Source organism: Pelodiscus sinensis, chromosome 8, assembly GCF_052426305.1.
Source record: "Pelodiscus sinensis isolate ZL-2025 chromosome 8, ASM5242630v1, whole genome shotgun sequence".
NCBI classification, from domain to species: domain Eukaryota; kingdom Metazoa; phylum Chordata; order Testudines; family Trionychidae; genus Pelodiscus; species Pelodiscus sinensis.
Window position 1 is genome coordinate 13,370,185 of NC_143059.1, and position 23,426 is coordinate 13,393,610.

The following is a 23,426-nucleotide window of genomic DNA, read 5'->3' on the forward strand; positions in this document are numbered from 1 at the left end:
AGTAGTTGTTTGCAAATACACTGAATTAATAAAAAATGTGTGAATGTAAGAGGACACAGAATCAGAAGGGTAGCCGTGTTAGTCTGAATCTGCAAAAGCGGCGAGGAGTCCTGTGGCACCTTATAGACTAACTGAAGTGTTGGAGCATAAGATTTCATGGGCAAAGACCCACTTCGTCAGATGCATGTCACAGAAGGAGGACACAGAAGTAGAACATGGAGGGAATAAAATGAAATTTTTGTAAATGAAGCGCGTACTTATTTTGATCTGTTTTTCCTTGTGATTATTCTCTTTAGGGTGTGTTATCTGATCTCACAAAAGTAACTCGTCTCCATGGCTTTGACCCAGTGGTACTTGTGTTGGTGGTCGGGGGAGTGATGTTCGTTCTGGGATTCGCTGGCTGCATAGGAGCACTGAGAGAAAACATCTGCCTTCTGAAGTTTGTAAGTAACTTGATGGTGCGCTGGGGTGCCTTAGTGCTCAGGGAAAGAAAGGATGGTGTGGCAATTAAAGGAGGATTGCTAAGTGAAACCAGACATTGAATTGAGCACAGATGTGTGGTAAAAGTTCCTGCTGACGTGGCTGGGGGGTGGTATCCATAACAGCAATACATTTAGTCTTTCTTTCTGTCTTTCTGTCTTTCTTTCTTCTCCTAGTGCTTCTTGGTTCATTGTGATGTTACATTCTGGAATGTGTTCACATATCAGAAATCTCACTGAAGCCCATATTACTTGTAACATCTGAAAATGAGGAATTCCAAGATGGTGGCTCTGAACCTTTCCAGACTACTGTACCCCTTTAAGGAGTCTGCGTTAGCTTGCATACCCCCAAGTTTAATCTCGCTTAACTCCCTACTTACAAAATCGGTATCAAAATACAAAAGTGTCATAAAATTGCTTACTTTCTCATTTTACCATATAATTATAAAACAAATCAATTGGAATATAAATCGTGTACCTACATTTCACTGTATGGTATATAAAGGGTAGAAACAAGTCTCTGACTGTTTCGGTTGCAGTGATTTGGCTAGTGTTGTAGGTTGTGTTTTTGGGGTGGGGTGGGGTTTGGTTGGTGTTTGTAACCTTTTGTAAAACTAAGCAAATATCTAGAAGAGCTGATGTACCCTTAGGGTTATATGTACCTCAGCAGAGCGCTGCTATTCTTTTGATAATCCTAGGTAAGATACCCTCAGGGAAATAGGAAAATACACATTCATAACTTTCCTCTGAAAATTTCCTAAGTTAAAAGGTTTCCCTTCTGAATAGGCGGAACTGTGGACTCCAGTACAGAAATCAATGTTTACCCCAATTTTAATTCTAATGTTTGAAGTTCTTGTTTATTTTGGATCCAGACGCTAACAGCTATTTTGAGAAGAATAAAAATCCAAATAGCTTCCCTTGTCAGGACCTTCTTCTGCTTCTTGTGTTGCCATCTCTCAAGCTTATTTTTTTCTCACTTTCTCTGTATTACAGTGGACTATGACACAGTGTCTGTGTTCACGACACACTTTAAAACTACCAAATTAAAACATAGTTCCATCTCCTATCTCGTTCCCCACTATATTCAGTGTCATTGGCCTTGATCAGATTTGTATTTTGTTAGCATTTTACTGAAGTCCTTTATCTACTTTTAAGTTGAAACATGGTTGTATTTTAAATGAATGTTTTGTAATCTGACTTGTGACTTTATTTTGCAGTTCTGTGGAGCAATCGTACTTATATTTATGTTGGAGCTGGCAGTGGCAGTGCTGGCGTTCTTGTTCCAGGACTGGGTGAGAGACCGGTTCAAGGAATTCTTTGAAAATAACATTAAGTCCTACCGAGATGACATTGACTTGCAGAATCTCATTGACTCACTGCAGAGAATTGTAAGTCATTATCCTTTGTCATTATCCTTTAACTTATCACAGTTTTTGCCTCTCTTTCACCCATGGATCAAACTTTGGCTTTGAGGTTTCCCAGTTATTGGGATAGCATTTCCTCTCAGGAGATACGTAATTGTATTTTTAAGTTCTTTTTCCAGCTCCTACTGTTGGCACACAAGTAATCATGGTGGTTCTCTCTCGTTGGTTCTAACAGCAAAGGTTTCATGGAGGCAGCAGTGCCAGTCCTGCCTCTGACACCTGTGAGAAGCTGAGGCCTCAGTGCAGAGATTGGCAATCTGCAGCACGCATACCATATGTGGCATGCGAGCCAATTTTCAGTGGCACGCAGCTGCTGGAGCCCCCCTTCTTCCCCAGCAGCAGGTTAAGGTGTGGTAGGAGGAGGCGGTGCAGGGGTTGAGGCTCCTTAGTGGTGCCTCTGGGGCCAGCCTAGGACTACGTGACTGCAGTAGTGGCACCTGGAGCCATGTGGCTGTGGTAGTGGTGCCTCTGGCCTCCGTGGCCTTCCTGGGGCTGCAGGGCCATGGTAGTGGTGCCTCCGTGGCTGGCCCGGGGCTGTGGTAGTTGCTGCAAGGGGGCACAAAGCCACGTAAACGTCCCCTCCGCATGCCCAGTCCACCCCACACCCCAGTTCACCTCACTTCCTTCCCTCTGCCAAGACCCCGCACCACCAGCTTGCTTCGACACCTCCCTTGTTCCTGCTCCCTCCCCCTGGCCAGACATCCTACTCCCAGCATGCTTCACCTCCCACCCAGGCCTCACAACCACTCTCCCCTGTGCACCCCCCACCCTCTCAGATCCTGCATCCTATCTCTATCCCACTTGCTGGCAGCCCAGTCTCGCAAACTGAACCCTTAATTTTTGTCCCTACCCCAGGGCCTAAGGGGGTCCATAATATCCACTAACCCTGGAACACCAAGAAAGTAAATCTGGCCTATGGGAAGTCCTGACCCTCAGTCCTCCCGGTTCCTTCACCCTGTGAGGTTAGAGCATCAGGAGTGAGGGGCCACATCAGTAAGGGTTGGGGGGGTCTTTAGAGGAGTTTTTTTGATTCTCACTTGTGTGGTCCCCAACTGATTTTTTTTCTGTGGATCAGTGACCCTTGACCCAAAAAAGGTTCCCCACCCCTGCCATAAATAAAGAAAACATTGAAGCCTTTTGTGTTGGACATAAATTAATATTTTACTTTATTTAAAATGAAGTTTGATAAACTAACATGAGAGAGTTAAAATGTTCAGTCTGTTTAATAATTTAACTTAAACCGTTCTCCCTAGCTGCAGCTGGTTTAGAAAATATGGTCACCATACCCAGCCTGCCCCTTCCTCCTTTTTCCCCCCGGCGTGCAAATCCATAAATAGAAGTGAATAAATTAAATCTTGGCACGCCACTTCTGAAAAGTTGCTGACCCCTGCCTCAGTGACAACAGTGGCCCAAGTGCCTGGACTTTGTAAGGCTTCCTTCTCTTGACCTTGATTTTTATCAGTGGTGTCAATAGAAATGTCTCTCCAGCAAAAGGAAGAAAACTCAATTCTCTACATTTATTCTGCAATCAACTGCATAGCTGTTGATTTCATGTAAATGCAATTTGACAATCGACACTGCTGTCCATGTACACAGGGAGACAGTGCCTTTGCCCCTTGACTGAGGGGTTTTATAGGTAATTTATTTCCAGCAGTTTCTTTGCCAAGGATTCAGAAAGGAATGTTACTTTGCATTTGCATTCCACTTGGATAGTCAATGCTAGCAACTCCAGCAACCTAATAGGACAACCGCTTCCCATGCCCACATGCTTTTTTTGTCCTTTCCTTCAAGTGTTACCCACATGTAGAAGTGCCTTTCTGCTAGTTAAGATACTCACATAGATTTCTATACCATTGGACATCATAGATAATATGTGCATTGTGGTACTCTTTAGATCCAATTAGGTCACCAACGCTCGTTCTTACCTGCTCCCAGTGAGTTCTTATCAGTAAATGCCTTAGCTCAGCATGCTATTTTCATTCTTCCTGATGTTGCTATTGATCCATGTTTAATGCAATCATACAAACTAATGTGCTAAGCTGATTTACAGGTGAACCCTTATTAAAAGCGCTCAATAAAAATAAAACCCAAGAGTTCCATGGCTAGTCTATCAGGCTGAGGAATGTGAAAATAACAGTCAGAAAATCTCTGGATAAACCTTTCACTCACCCTCAGTAGGTAATACACTTGGGAAACAGCGTGACGTCAATCACTAAATGTAACTCTGTAGCACTGAGGAAACCCTTAAGGAGATACTCCCATATTCTTTCAGTGCCTTGATGAAACCTGTCTTATAACTAGGCATGTGCGAACTTACAGCACCTATGGCTAGTGACAGCTTTTTGTACACCTCTCGTTACACGGACTAATGCACAGTCATGTTACCCTTGTGGCTCACATTTGAGCAGGCCTTCTCTTTTCTACCTTTTAACTTACTTGCACAGACTGATGGGTATTTTTAGTACGTGCCTGGCTTGGAACAGTGTTTTTTAGAGCATGGGGAAAGGAAGGAGGAAAGGGAGAAGGGGTGGATGGAATGGCAGAAATCCATTTACTGTTGTCTCCAAGTTTTTATATGTATCTTCTAAACATGCTGCTCCCGAGAAACAGAAGGAAGGTACTGACCCAGGATTATTTTTAGTGTATTTTCCTCCTTTTTAGTCGCTAATTCAAACCATTTTTTTACCTCCAAAGTCAACATGCCTTTTTCTAAAAATTCCACCCACTATTCTGACATGGTCTGTTCTTAAGCAAAGGTACTTACAGTATTGTATCTCCTGTTGTTGTTCCTGAGGTTATTGTTGATTTAGTTGTTTTTCTTTCTAATGAAACACATTGATTTGGTCCACGCTTCCTGTAACATCCTAAAACAACAACAGAGACTTTTGAATGTAACCTTGTTTAATTAAATAATCAGGCTATCTTCTGTGGATCAATGAACTTGTCTGGTTGATTGTTTCAGTCTGGCTAGCTAAAACCACATGTATATGTTTTCGGTGAAAAAGTTTCATGAATGCGTTTTTGATCAAGCTTTGTGAATTCTGCGGGTGGTGTGTGGCAATTCCACAATCAGATAGGAATGGGAAAATCCGACTTTGTTGTGGATATTTCCACCGTTTAGGTGGAGTTTTGGGAAAGCTCAGTTGCTGACATTTTTTCCATATTTGCTTATAGCAAATGCTTGTGTAACTGGTCTCGGGGTGGGGGAATAAAATTGTACCCATATAATAACTCACATTTGCCAGCTGTAGTTTTGCTGTGTTTAACAGTACAGCTTTTCAAATATATAAGCACACAAATGGCTTGCTTTAATATGAGAGAGAAGTTGTCCTATCTATAAAATGGGTATAGCTTGGGTAGACTGTGCAAGGGCATGACTTTCATAATGCATCTCAGCCTGAACTCAGTGGGATCATCTCCTAAATGAAGAGACATTTCAATTTCTGAGGTCACTTCTGTCTGTAGCCTCTCTTCTGATACTTCCACTTAGCATGCCAGTTTGTGATGACATTTCTTGTTATGTAGACATCTGTCTCTACAAACTGGACAGAAGTTTATAATTGTAACCGATACCATGGCCTACGGCAGGGCTACTCCACTTTGGAAGCCTGGGGGGCCACAATGATACTCACGGCACATGCCGAGGGCTGCGACTTAAGTGTGGTTGCATGTACATGCAAATATATATGCAAATAGTTTTTCACACTGACGGGCATGAATACAAAGATTAAGGCAATGCAACACAACACACAGGCCCCTTTAAGTAGATTCAGCTGCTATTAATAAAATGCAATATTTACCCGATTTCCACCCATATGACAGCACTTTTAATGAGCAACGACAGTCCAGGTATTTAACTGTTAAATTGCATATCAACAGAAAGCCATTATACTGATTACTCTTTTGTTTTGGCTCCCACCCGCAGGCTGCATGGTGATTCTTGCATAAACCCAAACCGCACCATGGACTGTATGCAGCCCACAGGCCACGTATTGAGTAGCCCTGGCCTAGGGTAATCAACATGGAGCCTGGATACCAGGAATTTGGAAATTCTGACTCTTGCTTGGCCACTGACTCACCATGTGGCTTAAAACAAGGTGTGATGGGGTATGGCAGGCCTGGCTACTCAACACGCAGCCTGCAGGTGGGATCCTTTGAGCAACGCCTTCACTGGCAACACTCTCCACAGTGGCGAGGCATCTTCCAGGTGGGGTGAGCATTGAAAGACACAAGCAGACAGGGTGGCTGGAACAGACGGGTACAAGGTGTTGGCATTTCTAGCTCCCAGGGAGGAGGTGCCGGGAGCGCCAGGGCATTGTAGAAAGGGCTTTGTGTCCTGCCTCTCACTGTGAAATAAGCTATTTTCATATATATGCACCACACTTAAGTTGCAGCCCTGGGCATGTGCTGTGTTTATCATTGTGACCTCCAGGGCTTCCAAAGTTGAGTAGCCCTGGGGTATAGGAACAATCTCAAGGGTACTTCTATGACCGGAGAGAAATGCACAGTAACAATTATTTACACGGGGTCTGATAGTAAACAAAAGTGTCTTTTTTAACTACAGATAGTAGGATCTAAGTGGTTTCAAGTGAGATTAGACAGATCAAAGTACTTTACTAAATTTAAAATGAAGAATGCATAGCTAGTTCTAATTTACTAAGGGATTTATTGCAAGCAAATTCTTACCCTAAACATCTGTTCTTATTTTAGGCACAATAATATTCAAGTCAGAGACTTTTTTTCTTTGGTCTCTAGCCCCTATTGTATCCTGTTAAGTTGTGCAAGGCCATTTCTCAGGTCAAAGGAAGACAAAGGGCCAATAGCTTCTCATTGCTTCAATAGATTCTTCCCCCCAGGGCGAAAATCTTGTTTTTCATCTCTTTTCCCACTCCTCCCCTTCAAGATGGATCCTGGTACCAGGTGGTATGGTCTCATCTTTCCACAACAACTGCCTGCAGGTCTTGCAGGACAAACAAGGCTTGTTTACAAGTCGTTGAGTTGATCACCCAGTCATTAGGCTCATTAGCACACTTACAACTGTAAACATACTCACACTACATACTTCTAACTTCACATACAAGAATGATGCACCAAAATAAAAGGAAAAACTGTGTAGCACTTTAAAGACTAACAAGGTGGTTTAATAGGTGATGAGCTTTCGTGTGCCAGACCCACTTCCTCAGATCAAAGAGAACCGGAAGAGAACCGGCATGACCATATATACCAAAGGAATACAATGAAAAAAGTGAGCACATCATTAAACTGACAAATCAGATTTAGTACAGAAGATGGGGTGAGGCAGAGGGAGGGAGGGAATAGCTATTTGAGTCAATTAATGGCTAATCAGGGGTGATAAGTGGGGAAGCTATCTTTGTAATGAGTAAGGTAATTAGCATCTTTAAGGCCCATTTTTGTAGTGTGTCAAATTTAAGCATGAATAAAAGTTTTGAAGTTTCTCTCTGTAATCTGGTGTTAAAGTCTCTTTGAAGTAAGATGTATGTAATAAGGTCGTTAAGACTATGTCCAGGTAGGTTGAAATGAAGAGAAACTGGTTTTTCCATGTGAAGATGTCTGATTTTTGTGGGCATTAATTTTTTGGCAAAGGGTCTGAGAAGTCTGTCCAGTACATATAGCAGAAGGACACTGTTGGCACATGAGAGCATAAATTATATTTCTGGATGAACAGGAATATGTGTTCTTGGTCATATAACTGACATGGTTAGGTCCAGTTGTGGTGTCACCAGAGTAAATACATGGACAAAGTTGGCAATGGGGTTTGTTGCAAGGGAAAGTTCCAGGGTTGGTATTATTGTGGTATGTCCTGTGGTTGTTCATAGAATAGTAGGACTAGAAGGGACCTCGAGAGGTCGAGTCCAGCCCCCTGCCCTCATGGCAGAACCAAATACTGTCTAGACCATCCCTGATATAGACATTTATCTAACCTACTCTTAAATATCTCTAGAGATGGAGATTCCACAACCTCCCTGGACAATTTATTCCAGTGTTTGACTAGCCTGACAGTTAGGAACTTTTTCCAAATGTCCAACCTAAACCTCACTTGCTGCAGTTTAAGCCCATTGCTTCTTGTTCTCCCTCCTCCTTATGACAGCCTTTTAGGTAGATGAAAACTGCTATCATGTCCCCCCTCAATCTTCTCTTTTCTAAACTAAACAAACACAATTCTTTCAGCCTTCCTTCATAGGTCATGTTCTCTAGACCTGTAATCATTCTTGTTGCTCTTCTCTGGACCATTTCCAATTTCTCCACATCCTTCTTGAAATGCGGTGCCTAGAACTGGACACAATACTTCAACTGAGGCCTAACTAGCGCAGAGTAGAGCAGAAGAATGACTTCTCATGTCTTGCACACAACACACCTGTTAATGCAACCCGGAATCTCGTTTGCTTTTTTTGCAACAGCATCACACTGCTGACTCATATTCAGCTTGTGGTCCACTATAACCCCTAGATCCCTTTCTGCCATACTCCTTCCTAGACAGTTGCTTCCCATTCTGTATGTGTTAAACTGATTGTTCCTTCCTAAGTGGATCACTTTGCATTTGTCTTTATTAAACTTCATCCTGCTTACCTCAGACCATTTCTCCAATTTGTCCAGATCATTTTGAATTATGACCCTATCCTTCAGATTAGTCGCAAGCCCTCCTTGCTTGTTATCTGCAAACTTAATAAGCGTACTTTCTATGCCAATATCTAAATCGTTGATGAAGATAATGAGCAGAGCCAGTCCCAAAACAGACCCCTGCGGAACTCCACTAGTTATACCTTTCCAGCAGGATTGTGAACCATTTATAACAACACTCTGAGTACAGTTATTCAGCCAGTTATGCACCCACCGTATAGCCCCATCTAAGTTGTATTTGCCTAGTTTATTGATATGGTCTCGCATGATATTCTTATCAAACGCCATACTAATGTTTAGGTATACCACATTCACCGCTTCTCCCTTATCCACAAGACTCATTATCCTATTAAAGAAAGCTATCACATTCGTTTGACATGATTTGGTCTTTACAAATCCATGCTGGCTGTTCCCTATCACCCTGCCACTTTCCAAGTGTTTGCAGATGATTTCCTTAATTACTTGCTCCATTATCTTCCCTGGCACTGAATTTAAACTAGCTGGTCTGTAGTTTCCTGGGTTGTTCTTATTTCCCTTTTTATAAATGGGCACTATATTTGCCCTTTTCCAGTCTTCTGGAATCTCTCCTGTCTCCCATGATTTTCCAAAGATTATATCTAGAGGCTCAGATACCTCTTCTATCAGCTCCTTGAATATTCTAGGATGCATTTCATCAGGCCCTGGTGACTTGCAGGCATCTAACTTTTCTAGGTGATTTTTAACTTGTTCTTTTTTTTATTTTATCTTCTAAATCTACCCCTTTCCCACTAGCATTCACTATGTTAGGCATTCCTTCAGACTTCTCGAAGACCGAAACAAAGAAGTCATTAAGCAGCTCTGCCATTTCCAAGTTTCCTGTTACTGTTTCTCCCTCCTCACTGAGCAGTGGGCCTACCCTGTCCTTGGTCTTCCTTTTGCTTCTAATGTATTTATAAAAAGTCTTATTCTTTCCCTTTATTCTCGTAGCTCATCTGAGCTCATTTTGTGCCTTTGCCTTTCTAATCTTGCCCCTGCATTCCTGTGTTGTTTGCCTATACAGGCAGTCCCCGGGTTACGTACAAGATAGGGACTGTAGGTTTGTTCTTAAGTTGAATTTGTATGTAAGTCGGAACTGGTACATATTGTAGGGGAAACTCTAGCCAAACATTTCTCCAGAGCTCAGTTTTATTCTCCCACACCTCACTTCCCTCAGTCCTTTATTCTCAAGCTGAGGTGTCTGCTGAGAAAAGCTGCTCCGCGTCTCCCTGGTCTGCTGGGGGGGGCGCTAGCTTCGCGTCTCCCTGGTCTGCTGGGGGGAAGCAGCTAGTGCGGGGTTGCCTCACCCCGTTTGTAAGTAGGGATCCGATGTAAGTCGGATCCATGTAACCCGGGGACTGCCTGTATTCATCCTTTGTAATTTGTCCTACTTTCCATTTTTTATATGACTCCTTTTTTATTTTTAGATCATGCAAGATCTCGTGGTTAAACCAAGGTGGCCTTTTGCCATATTATCCATCTTTCCAACACAGCGGAATAGCTTGCTTTTGGGTCCTTAATAATGTCCCTTTGAAAAACTACCAACTCTCCTCAGCTGTTTTTCCCTAGTGTTGATTCCCATGGGACCTTATCTATCCGCTCTCTGAGCTTACCAAAATCCTCCTTCCTGAAATCCATTGTCTCTGTTTTGCTATTCTCCCTTCTACCCTTCCTTAGAATTGTGAACTCTGATTTCATGATCACTTTCACCCAAGCTGCCTTCCACTTTCAAATTCTCAACCAGTTCCTCCCTATTTGTTAGGATCAAATCTAGAACAGCTTCCCCCCTGGTAGCTTTTTCAACCTTCTGAAATAAAAAGTTGTCTCCAGTGCAGTCCAAGAACTTATTGGATAGTCTGTGCCCCGCTATGTTATTTTCCCAACATATATCTGGATAGTTGTTGGTAAGAATCTTCCTGAGGTTAGGTAGTTGTCTATAGGAGACTATGGGTCTGTCCCCCAGAGCCTCTCGGAGTGTAGTATCCTGTTCCAGTATAGGTTGTAGGTTATTGATAATGCGCTGGAGGGGTTTAAGTTGGGGGCTATAGGTGATGACAAGTGGTGTTCTAGCGTTGGTTTTCTTGGGCCTGTCTTGAAGTAGATGGTTTCTGGGTGTACTCGTCTGGCTCTTTCAACTTGTTTTTTTTATTTCCCCCGGTGGGTACTTGAGATTTACAAATGCTTGGTAGAGATCTTGAAGTTTCTGGTCTCTGTCAGTGGGATTAGAACAGATGCGGTTTTACCTAAGGGCTTGACTATAGACGATGGATCGCATGGTCTGTCCTGGATGGAAGCTGGAGGCATGTAGGTAAGTGTAGCAGTCAGTGGGCTTTCTGTAGAGTGGTGTTTAATTTTCCATTAGTGATTTGTACTACAGTAAAAATCCATTAGTCCGGCATCCAATGCTCCGGGACTTCTGATGGTCCGGCACCATCAGGAACCCGGAAGTGCTGGGGCAGCCGGACAGGCTTCCCCCATTCAGCTGCTGCTGAAACTGACCAGCAGCTGAATCGGGGAAGCCGGGAGCAGAGCAGCTGGGGTGCTGCCGGGTTGGTCTCGTAGCGCTGCCCCTTGGGGCTGCGGGACCAACCCGGCAGCACCCCAGCTGCTCTTGGGGACCCCTGGGGCAGAGCAGCTGGGGTCCTGCCAGGTTGGTCCCGCAACCCCGAGGGGCAGCGCTACGGGACCAACCGGGCAGTACCCCAGCTGCTCTGTCCCAGGTGTCCCCAAGAGCAGCTGGAGTGCTGCTGGGTTGGTGCCGTAGCGCCGCCCCTCGGCACTGTGGGACCAACCCGGCAGCACCCCAGCTGCTCTATTGCAGGCATCCCCGATTCAGCTGCTGCAGAGCTGGACTATCGTAAGCGGGGGCTATGAGGAGTCTGGGGTGGCATCCCCTCCCACGCCACTCTATCAGCCCCCCCTTCTGATAGTCTGGCATATCTGATAATCCGGCACCCCCTGCGTCCTAAAGGTGCCAGATTATCCGAAGTTTACTGTACTGTGTTGTCCAGGAAATGGTGTTGAATGGCCAAGGCTGAGATTGATGGGTGGAGTGTAGGTTGTTAGTCTCTGTGGAATGCATCCAGTGTTTCTTGGCCATGGGTCCAGATCATAAAGATGTCATTGACGTAACATAAGTAAGGGAGGAGTAAAAGGGGACGAGGTCTGAGGAAATGTTGTTCTAAGTCAGCCATAAAGATGTAAGTGTACTATGGGGCCATGCGGGTGCCCATGGCTGTGCCGCTGATCTGGAGGTATAAGTTGTCCCCAAATTGGAAATAATTGTGGGTGAGAACAAAGTTACATAGGTCTGCTGCCAGATTGGCTGTGGTATCCAAAATAACACATATACATCCAGCGGATTGTAACATTAAGATTGATAGGTTACATCAGGTAGTTTGTCTAAAGCACCTTCAAGTTATCCATGTTTATAGTCATAAATCATGGGGGAGGGGAAACAGTCACAAAGTCACTTCACTTCTTTCCTTTGGTTTCTCTGTCAAATTGAGAGGATAACACTTTTCTATCTCACGGGACTATTATGAAGATGATGTGCACAGCACCTTTTCTTCATCTTTTGCAGAACCATTGCTGTGGTGCTCAGGGGCCAAATGACTGGGATCTCAACATCTACTTCAACTGCAGCACCGAAAGTAAAAGTCGTGAGAAATGTGGAGTCCCCTTTTCCTGCTGTGTGCCTGATCCCGCTGTGAGTTGTTTCCTGGCTTTGTATTCCTATATTATTATTGGAGAATTTTGAAGGGAAGTTCTTCCTGGATATCCTGTAACTAGGGTTTTAAAAAGAAGGGACATAAAGACTGGGTGGAAGAGAGAGAATAATAAAATATCCTGGAAATAAAACGTGCTTGGGAAAAGGGAGAGTATGAAAAGTCCTAAAGAAAAAATAGGAAGAGTAAATAAAGCTGACAGAGGGAACAGATTCTGAGAACACATACTATACCTGCTCCTCTTGCTGGAGACTCTCATTGTGCATTTCTGTTCCAGATTCTTTGGAGATTTAAAGTAATCTTAGTCTGTTGCTGAAAGACACTGGTTATCAGTCCCAGAGAAACTATTTTTGTATCCCTTAAGACCAAGGATGCTGGATTTAAGTATTGTTTCGTTAGTAATCCATTGTTTCCTTCAGTTCCTGATCTCTTGTTCCCAAAGCTGACAGGATCTGGGACCTCTGTCTGAACTGTGTGCTCAGCTCCCAGGGTGAAGGGAGAGTCTTAAACTATTCTACATCAAACCCATGATAGATACAATAGCACTGACTCACTGGGCGTAGAGTTAATCTGAGTAATCAAATTGGCTTGCGTGGGATTTGTGTACTTTAGTGCTTTGCTAGATTGGTGCTCAAAAGCAGTCTGTCTGACTTGCTTTCTGGGCTATGACTTGGGTTGAGCATGAGGATTGTAGGATCTCAGTGCTTCAGAAGAGTTTTGAAGGATGCCCCCCTCTCAAAAGTGTTTTGATTTTAATAAACTGTCTGAATTAGTTCCCCTCAGTTTGATTTCACCATCAACTGTTCTTTATGGCATACGCTACTGTGAAACACCTCTTTACACAAGAGGCTATTTTGGGCATTTAATTGCTATAATTGCAAATTGTGGTAAACTGGCAACTATAATTAAGCAAGCAGTATGGTGTCCCCCCCCCCCCCCCCCCCCCCCCCCTTCACAAAACCGTGGTCTTTAAATTATTCTCAGAATTTCTCTGGTTCACAAGTAGCTCTGTATTCATTGAGGCCCCATAATTTATATGGTTTTTGTGCTCTCTAAGTCCTGGTCTACACCACAGAGTTATTTTAAAATAGCACCCTTTAATTTGAAATCCCAACTAGAGCGTCCACACTACCAAGCCCATTATTTTGAAATAATAACTCCTGCTTTCCATGAGGAATAATGTTTATTTCAAAATAGTTATTTCAAAATAGCAATAGTGTGGACACTCCACTGCTGCTATTTTGAAATAACTACTCCCCAGAGTCATTCAAAGTAATTACTCCCAGTGCTTCCTGGAATTCTAAGTCCAGGTGGTGAATCCACATTGAACAGGAGTTTGCCTTGGACTAATTTCGATGCTTCTCCGTAGCATGGAGACACTACTTTGAAATGTTTATTTTGGGATTTATTATTTTGAAATAATAAGTTATTTCAAAATAATTTCCTAGTGTAAACCTGCCCTAAGGCTCAGTGTTTAGTACCCTTACTTCAATATCAAGTCCTATTTTCAGGGTGTTAGAATTTTAGAATCTGGCTACTTGGTAGATTAAATGTACGAAAATAATCCAAATCAAATAGCTTGTGATTTATTTATTTATTTATTTATTTATAGAAGTCCAGCTTTTAGCTGATCACAATCACAGTCATGCCACTGAAAAGGGAAGGAGGGCAGCGTGACTGGCTTACAAAACCCCCTGCACTCTTATGTAAATAAATTGGCTGGTGTGTGGTTTTGTGTGGGGGTTTTTTTTTGTTTTTTTTGTTTTTTTTTTTTGTTTTTTTTTTTTTTAAATCCCTTCTCCAAAACCTTCAGCAGTTGTTGCATGGGACTTGGGCCATGCAACTCCATCAAGTTGTCTGAAGTGACACAAGTCTTTGAAGGTGTCGGTGTTTGAGAATTATTCTTTCGAGAAGTAAGTGTTAAGAGATGTCTGCAGAATAGTGATACAATGGAGGGGGCTGTAGCTTGTTTGAGTAGGCCTTGGTGCTTAAGGCTGAGTGATGGAAGAAACAGGCTTGCAAGAATGTGTAGGGCCTATAAGTAATAGGATAACAGCCATATATTTCAGCACGTTTCATGATCTTATAGAAAGATAAGCTTTCTTTTTTTTTTAAATGGACCATTAACAGATGATAGAAAAGTTCCCTCCGTTGCTATTGGTTGTAGTTTGATCATGAATCTTCTGCAGATAGATATCTCCCTGTGAACTCAAACTGTGAGAATTATATTAATATTTCTAACTTTTTTTTTCCCCTCCCAGCAAAAGGTTGTGAATACACAGTGTGGATATGACGTCAGAGCATTGGTGAGCATCTGCTACCTACAGTGTTGGTGATTTTAGTTGATGGTTGTTCAGAAGCGGGACCTAACACATGGTGAATTAGATTGGCTCACTTTTCAAAAAAAATTAAATGGTGACCTACCTTTTTTTAAATTTGGGAAGCTAAGAGTAATAGTCAATGTTTATGCAGGACCAATAACGTAGTTTTGACTTACAGCTCTATGAGAACAAATAACCATGTGTGTGCCAGTCTATACTATCACCTGCATAAAAGCTGCCTTGGAAATTTCCTATACCCTGTCAGAGGGGGTCTGTCTGTACTAGAAACGGGGAGAAGAGAGAGTGAGTGTTTTCCTTTGGCAGTGGAGTCGGGCAGGGGCTATAGTCATTGAAAGAAGAGTCTCAAAATTCAAGTGTATGCTAAATAAGTTTATACGCTTCTGATAATTTATCTGAACTTTTGAAGTGTGTTCCTCATTAATAGTCAATTCACAACAAGAAATACGTGTTGACTTATGAAGCTCAAGATGATCTGAGTTACGAGTCTCTAGTTTTTGTACTTCTGGATTCTTTTTTAAAATACTAATTCTGTCCGCTATAGACACGTAGAAAGAAACGTTGCCTGCATGGTTTATAGTAAATATAAGCCAAAAAAAGTAACATGTTTTATCCCCCCCTTCTACATTCCCCCATCCAGAATAAAAACCAATGGGACAACTCAATTTTCACCAAGGGTTGTATCCCTGCCCTTGAAGCTTGGCTGCCCCGGAACATCTACATTGTTGCAGGAGCCTTCATAGCTATTTCATTGCTACAGGTCAGTAGTTTCATTCTCCTACTGCTCCAGTAAAAGCTTCAGCCTTCAGAATTTCTGCCTATATGGTAGTTGAGGGGAGACAAATATTGTATAAATGTTGAAATCCTTGGGTTTTGTGAGAACATTATATCAAAATCTAATACTGTGTATTTCCATAGACCTACGTTCAAGCGTACTTTTGTTGCAAGTTAACATGGGTTTGCTGGTCTTATTACAATTTCACACCCCATCAATATCATAAAATCACCACATGTTCTGGTACCAGTGAATGTATTTGTCAATCTGTGTTCATGAAAAGTCTAGGACTAGAACAGAAGCAGTGTCTGATTTTTAACAGTCTCTTCTTTAGAGAATAGTGATAGAACAGTGCTACATTGTCCTGCATTTTGCTGCTTCTTTAGAGGCCTTCAGTGCTTAGATCTTCTCCTTAGATTATTTTACACTGCATGATATACCAACAGTGAAATGTAATCTGAGAAAATTGAACTTCCTCTTACATTTTTAAAAATGGATCAACTTTTTGTAAGAACTGTGAGGTTTTTTCCTGATTTTTTTTTTTTAAACACGCGTGCACATGCACACAATTGCCCCAGAATTTATTTTCAAGCAAAGCCTGATTTTATTGAAAACACCCAAGTGTTTGAATGTTGCGGGACAGGTGTGTGTGTGTGTGTGTGTGTGTGTGTGTGTGTGTGTGTATGTAATTTGAAAAAAATTCATGGCAATTTTTGTGAAAATAAAAACTTTACAAGCCAGGGGGCAACACGAGGGGTCACGTGCCTGCCAAACACTGAGGGTGGGGGAAGGGCAAGGGGCCAGCAGCTGGTGGTGGGTGACCTGAGGAACTAGCTGGGGGAGGAGGCCTGGCTCCTGCAGCACAAGGCAGCAGCAAGAGGAGTGATGCAGCCCTAGCCTGCCCTGCTCCCCTGACTCCCAGCTGTGTTGCTCAGAGGAGGAGGCAGGACTCCCCCGCCCCCCCCCCCCCCCGCACTCACTGGTGGGAAATGGAGACTCCTTCCACTGCCAATGAGTGTGTGTGTGTGGGGGGGGGTGTCTTACTCCTGCTGCAAATCCCAGGTTGTTCCCCCCCTGCTTGTCTCCCAGGCCACCTTGTTTGGGGGAGGGGATCTGTGGTAATGAGAAGGAAGAGGTGGAGGAGGGGCGAGGTCTGTTGGGCCTTCCCCCAGACTAGGGACAGCCCAGGAGGAACCATGTGGCGGGGGGGAGGGAGCAGTCATCTGGTTGGTGCACCCCCCCTTTGTACCTGTCCTCAGCAGTGGTCCCTGTTGCAGGTGTCAAAGGCTCAAAATGATATGAATTTTTTCTCACTCAAGTTTGGAATAAATGTTTCATCCCTTTTGTGCCCATATGAAAAGCTTTCAAAATGCAATATTGGCTGAATGAGAGAGACAGTGCCAGGCTATATGATGATCAAAGAGGAGCGTAATGATGAGCATGATAAGCAATCTTTGGATACTTTAAAAGCTACCATAAAAAGATGGGGAAGAGTTGTTCTTTCTTGCCCCACAGGGCTGGGCATAGGGTAGTGGGTTTAAACTACTGCATAGCAGATTTAGATTAAAATTTCCTACTTGTAAGGATAGTAGACTGCCTTGAAAGGTTGTGGAAGCTCTCTTGCTGGAGGATGGATAGCCATCTGTCTTGGGTCGTTTAGACATAGCAAATCCTGCATTTTGGCAGGGGAGTTAGACTAGATGACCCTTCTGTCCTTGCTATGATTTTTATAAATCTTCAAGATGAATCACTGGTCTGGGTAGAAAATGAAAATGCCTGAAGTGTCTAAAAGTATCTGACTCTTAGATTGCTGGGAATACTCATATGACTCGTGCATCACAGTTGGAAGTGTTACATGAAATTCTTTCTCTTTCTCTTTTTTTTAAAATTAAATTAAATGGGCAGATTATGCCATCTTTACTCCAACTGAGTAGTGAGGTGCTATTTGGGTGAGACGTTCCTGAGACCTGTGTGTCTTAAGTACGTGTCATAACTCCACTCTTTGAGTAGTTTCATCGACTTTTAATGAGAGTGCTCATTTGAGAAGAGTTATACATGTGCTTAAATTTTGCAGAATTCGAGCCTACCTAAGGATGGCAGAATTAGGCTCTTTATTATTCGGAGCAGCCTCATGATCTGGAAATCTTGAATGTGTGTGTTCTGTCTGCCTGCTTACTGGTTTTGTATGTTTTTTCTTTAGATATTTGGGATTTTCCTGGCCAGGTCATTGATTTCGGATATTGAAGTTGTAAAGGCAGGTCATCATTTCTGAAGATGAAAGCAGACACCAGCTGTGAAGACAAATACTTTTCACTGCTATTGATTTGACATCAAGGTGAAAAGAAATCTGAGACCTACACAGGCCTTGCAGTACTCCAGGTTAAAAAGCCCAGCCAGATGTTACGCCACTTCTCCTGTTGCTGCAGGCTGGTGCAGCAACAATGCACCGCTTCCTCCTCCTGCCTCCTTTCTGCCAACAGAACACCTGATTCTTTTTCCAAGAGGAAGGACTCAAAGCACTAGATCTGAGCCTTTTTCGCTGTGGACGAGTGAGATTCCCCATACCTTATACAGGATGGATTGAAAGGCTCCAGGGAGCAAAAGTGGAAACTGCTACAAACCTGTCACTTACTGTGAAGAATTTGCTGCAGGGACTGTTTTGTCTTGGATCCCAGCTACCATCACTGGAGACTGCAAATGTTGCATTCAATATGTGGATCATAGCTGTGTTTAGTGGTGGTATTTGCCTATCCCATCCATGTGGTCATTGTTCATCTTTAGGACACTCTCTAAGATCATGATAAAAGGAGTTATTTAATCTCTATTCTGAAAATTTTGTAGTGTGGTCTCAAAACACCAAGTATTTCATTGCATCCTGTTTAAATGGAGAGCCCAGGTAGTGATGTCATTGGATTACTGGGAATCACAACTGTCTTGCTATTAAAAGTTTTTCACTATTTCTGAGTCCCTAGTTGTCAGATGGAACCTCAGCTCTGCAGAAGTAGGGAAAGTCCCTGTGTGACCAGAATGAATGTGGATATTTCCGTAGGGTCGTAAATGCTTGAGTAATGGAAGTCGCTTAATTTGATAATTCATATTTTCCTTTTTGTAAATAGTTTTAATTTATAGAGAAGACAGATTTCATCATTTACTCACACTGATTTGTAGAGCAATTGCTTCTGTTATCTGTTTGGCTGAAAACACATAAAAATGCTATGCCAAACAAGCAATCGCTGAATATGCGATTGTTTCTGTCAAGAGCTCTCTAGCCTTCCATCTGTTCTCTTTCACACCTGTCCACAGCACTGTTTTTTATTGTCATCTTTGAATGTTGATTGCTATAAGACTATAAAGAAATCAAAGAACAGGTTTAAGAAACTGTTAGACCTTCAGGATTTTCCAAGCTAGCCAAAAGCTAACATAACATATGTGTAGCAGTGCACTAGAATTGCTAGAATTGCTTTTTTTTATTTTTATTTTTATTTTGACTGAATTGGATTGTTTCCTGTTCCGTTTCTTCTTCCCTGCTCAGTCGCTCCTAACCAAAAGCTGAGTCCAGTAAGGCTGAAGAAATACTCAATTCTGTATTTCCGGAACAGTGCTTTGGATCTTTGGCCCAAATGGAATGCTACGCCCATTGAAGTGTGTGGCTCCTGTTTACATCAGGAATGAAATAAAGTCCTTATGACATTTCCTGCAGTTGGTGACCTGAGCTGAAGTCCATGGAGACCAACGGAAAGATTTCCACCGATGTCAGTGGACTTTGGATCTGGTCTGTTGTGCTGGCTCAAACCATTCGTCTGTGAAATCAGAAGTCAGAGTAATATTAACTGTAAAGGCTGTTATACATAATAAGACTCTTTCTTCAGTAGCTGTTGCATCGGCAATTTCACCACGGGCCGTTTTTACTAGCAAACTATTCACTACTTTTAATGCCATGCTATTTTCAGGGATAGCAGTTATTTGCAGTGCATAACATTAGGTAAATACTAGTAAAATATATATTTTTGTAATTATATTTTATTACATTAATGCTTGCATTTCCAAAGTGTGATGCTTTCTTAAAATGCCAAACTTATGAATATACTTTTTTACAAAAAAGTTTAACTTTTTGAGTGTTTCCTAGGTATTAATGAGCATTTTACTGGAAGAATGGTGATATCAATAGGGATCTGAAGTGGTCTTTCTTGCTTGATCGTTAGAAGAAGGCTGTTCTGATATTCTGTGAGATTTCAGACAGTGCTGTATTTTGTATGTGGCTTTCAGCTGAGCTTTCGTATTTCTTTTTCTGGCCAGTGACTGAGACAGAACCGGAAAGGGAAGCCTGTCTAAGGATGGCTGATTTCCTCATAGACCGACAAAGAACACAATTGTCTATTTTATTTTTCTGCAGGACCCGAAGGTAAAATCTCCAGGCATATGCTGTTACTTTTTTTTTCTTTGATCTTCAGAAAGAAGAAAAAAAATAAGTAGCAGAAGCTGGAGAGACAACAAAAGAAACTGCTTCAACAGAGCCATGAAACAGCAAACATGGCACAGACTTCAATGTCGATTGCAGCAGCAACTGCCTGAAACTCAGTGCTGATATTTGCATTTAGTAGGTGGCACACCCATGTCTAGAATTACTGCTTCAAGTTCTTCCACGAAGAATACTGATTTGCAATGCCAGACGACCCCGGGCATCAAGCCACAGCAGCCAACTGATGCGCGTCACCTGTGACGATACAGTAACCCATTGAGTTTAAAAACATTGCATTCTGCTTGTGAAATGTAGTGCCAGAATTGCAATGAGGGGAATAGATTTTGCTATTCCAGCTTTCTGAACTTGTGAAGAGTTAGCACTTTCCTGAAAGACCAATAAAACCGGCAGGCCATTTCTTTAGCTGTGGAATATCAATATAGCATCTCTGGCTTTGTTGGCGCTATCTCAAAACCTGCTGAGGTTGTGAGCTGGTATAAGAACTCTCCAAAGTTCTCTGCATCATCTGCTGCCTTCTACTGGCTAAATGGCAAATTAGTGTCTTTTGTCGCCTCAGTCATGTTTTCTGTGCAAAGCCACATCAATCTCAAGTGTAGCTTTTCACAGTTAGGTGCTTATTCCTGTTACTACCACTGTAAACTTGTAAAGCTAATAGCAGATATTTATGACACTGCTTCAGTGCTCTTGTAAATAACGCCTAATGCTTCCAAAAAACCAGGAATAGGGTTTTGATATCATTTTTCACTTTTCTGCTTTTGAATTGTTAAAAATCCCTAAATCCTACATATGAAAGCGATTTGGGAGCCTAAGTGACTTAAAAGCCGAAGACATTTAAGTGCCTCTGGAAATTGTCACAATCCATTTTAAAGAGCAGTGGCAAATAGTTGGCAAAAACTTAGACCCCCTGTATTGATGTGAAACATGAACATTGCCTGTTGTGTGCTAACACTTCTAAATAGAACATCCTTCATGAAACTGCAGTGCCTTACTTGTTAGAGATATGTAAATTCTGATTCCTGGCTTCTGCTGCTTAATGCTTGATAGTTAGACTCTTAATGAGGAGCAACTCAAATCCATTCCACCACCAATCATCGTAAGGGCTTAAAGTTGAGAGATCGATGGCAGCATTCAGACCAAGTTCACCACACTACAATAGAAACCAGCTTTGGCTTATATGACCTGAATTTAGAGAGACAAAAACAGAACTGATGGACTGGGTTATGAGAGGCTATTCTGTTCTAGGAAGTGATTTTATTTCTGGGATACTGTATCTTATTTACTTTTCACCATTATGAGTGACCGTGGGCTTTGGTCTCTGCTTAATGCTCCTATATACAGAGACACAACTGCTTACGCATGAAGAGGAGAAGAATTCTTTTGTGTGCCCCTGATGAGCATATCCAAGTGATCCTCTTCCCAAGGGAGAACAGCTGCCCTGGGAATTGTAACATTCCTATGTAGCACCAGCCCTTTATACAGCGCAAGGAGGTTGGTGTGTGCTCCCACCAGTATCCTGCGAGGCTGCTCCACAGCTCAGTCTCAACTGTGTGTCCAGCAGCTCCCTTCTCTTCCAGAAACTAGGCATGTAGCTTTAACAGTGTACCTAGCCCACAAAAGGATGGCTCAAACTCTGCTCCCCTGCCTGGTTTGGTTTCCTTTTGTCTTCTAAGCAGTAAAATAAATGGACTTAAATCTCTCATCACTGAAACTGTTTTCTTTTTTTTTTGGGGGGGGGAAGGGGGGACTTCCTGGATCCAGCCATTTGTAAATTGAGTGTTTTTTATTGATGAGGCTTAAATTCTCTATTGATGCTGTTGATGGCCAACACAAACAAATGAGCTGGTGCTTTTAGGATAAGTGTGTTTTGGTATGTTTTTAAAGTTAACTTTTCTGTTGCACACTCTGTCCCCCAATGTTGCTTGTGGCTTGTTGCACAAATGCACTCTGTATGATCTGCCAGTGTTGACGATTGTAATTGAGTGATGAAAACCAGTTTCAATGTGATTCATGAACTATAGAAAAACTGGGGCTAAATCTTTGAACTCTTAAAAATATTTTTAAATAAAATGTATAATTCATTATATGTATATCATATCAGATTTTTTTTTTAAAGAAAGGACTTTAAGTCCTCTCTGCCATGATGCTTACTTCAGGTCTGTTAATTTCAGCATTTGATGATATTGCACATCCTTATGCTTCTGAAACCAGCTACATGGACACTTAAATTATAGTTGATTTGAAAAATGTCTTCTGCACTTGGAATTACAGGTCAAGCCTCCTAAATCTGGGACTCTCTAGTCTGGCAATGTCGGATGTTGCCAGACCAGAGAGCCCCAGTGCCTGGGAGTGCGAGCCGGTTGGGAGCCCAGCTGCGAGGAGCCCCACCATTGGGCGAGCCTAGACCCAGCGGGGAATCAGCAAGGCAGCAGCAGAGCCCCAACCCAGTGTGGCAGCAGTGGAATCGTCCCAGCCAGAAGAGGCAAAAGCAGGGCCATGGCGGCTGGGGAGCTCTGTCCCTGGAGAGCCCCAGCCAGCTGTCAGAAGGAGTCTAGAGCCAAGCCCAAGCCATGTAGCAGCAGGGCTGGAGCGGAGCCAGCCAGAGGGAGGGGCAGTGGCAGGGTCCTTCCCTCTCCTCCCCCTTCCCTCGATATGGCAAATTCAATGCTGGACCAGGGAGGTGCAACCAGTATTGGGAAAGCTTAAATCCTGTCTAAAAAATGGATCCTTCACCAGGAGGAGGAAGAATCTGGGATAAAAATCAAGATATTTGACATAGAATTTGGAAGAATGAAATTGAGACAATATCTTGTATTCCAGACCTTGCTGAAAGGTGAGCTGAACAGCTGTGTATGTTACATGTATCCACACACATCTATATTCCATTCCCTGTGTTTGTTTAGTCTTCTATGAAGCTTATGCACCTTGGTTTCTATCAACATTCTATTCCTTTTAAATTGTCTTCCTGTACTTAATGACAAGCTTTTCAAATGCCATGTGACTGGCATTTAAATATTTTTGAATGAGGATATTCATGCATCCCTGAAAGATCCCCGTGATAGAAACATGTCTCACTGGTTAAAGACTGAAAGTTTGAAATCCTGCAATTCTAAACTTTTCTGTCCCTGATTCTCATTTTAGAATTCATCTAGACTGGAGCTTGCAGCCCTGTTGTAATGCGCGTTGAGGAACCGCTGATTTAGCTGGATTTGACAAACACCTTTTGTGAAGGTTTAATTTAAATATTTCACAAACGTTTGTTCTAGGGTACAGATGTTGCATTTACTCTGGGGGGTGTCCTAATGTACAGCAGTTTCCTGCAGACTGTCTGTGAACTGCTCCGGAATCATCTTAATGACGTTGACAATGGAGATGCCCTCTGTGCCGGGGATTCAGAGAGGGCCAAAGTAAGTCTGTTTACGGCAGCCCCCTGGTGTGCAGGAGTCGAGTTCTTCCCCGGAGTTCTTCCTTAGAGCATAGTGCTAGCCCTTTATGCTGCTGGTCTGGTAAGTGGGGGACTGAATTTGTTCCATGCCAACTTATAAAGTCT

At 42.6% G+C, this 23,426-nt stretch overlaps 1 protein-coding gene across 3 annotated transcripts in view; it reads left to right on the plus strand.

Moving 5' to 3' along the window:
* The window catches only part of TSPAN14 (tetraspanin 14), a 96,046-nt gene extending 74,084 nt beyond the window's left edge, over positions 1-21,962 (plus strand). For all 3 annotated transcript variants that reach the window (XM_075934797.2, XM_075934796.2, XM_089780060.1), the window contains exons 4-9: positions 297-443; positions 1,697-1,867; positions 12,141-12,266; positions 14,547-14,591; positions 15,265-15,384; positions 17,600-21,962. In XM_075934797.2, coding sequence (XP_075790912.1) covers positions 297-443; positions 1,697-1,867; positions 12,141-12,266; positions 14,547-14,591; positions 15,265-15,384; positions 17,600-17,671 — 681 coding nt within the window. In that variant the 3' untranslated portion in view covers positions 17,672-21,962. The remainder of the gene's footprint in view (positions 1-296; positions 444-1,696; positions 1,868-12,140; positions 12,267-14,546; positions 14,592-15,264; positions 15,385-17,599) is intronic.
* Positions 21,963-23,426: the final 1,464 nt, after the last annotated feature.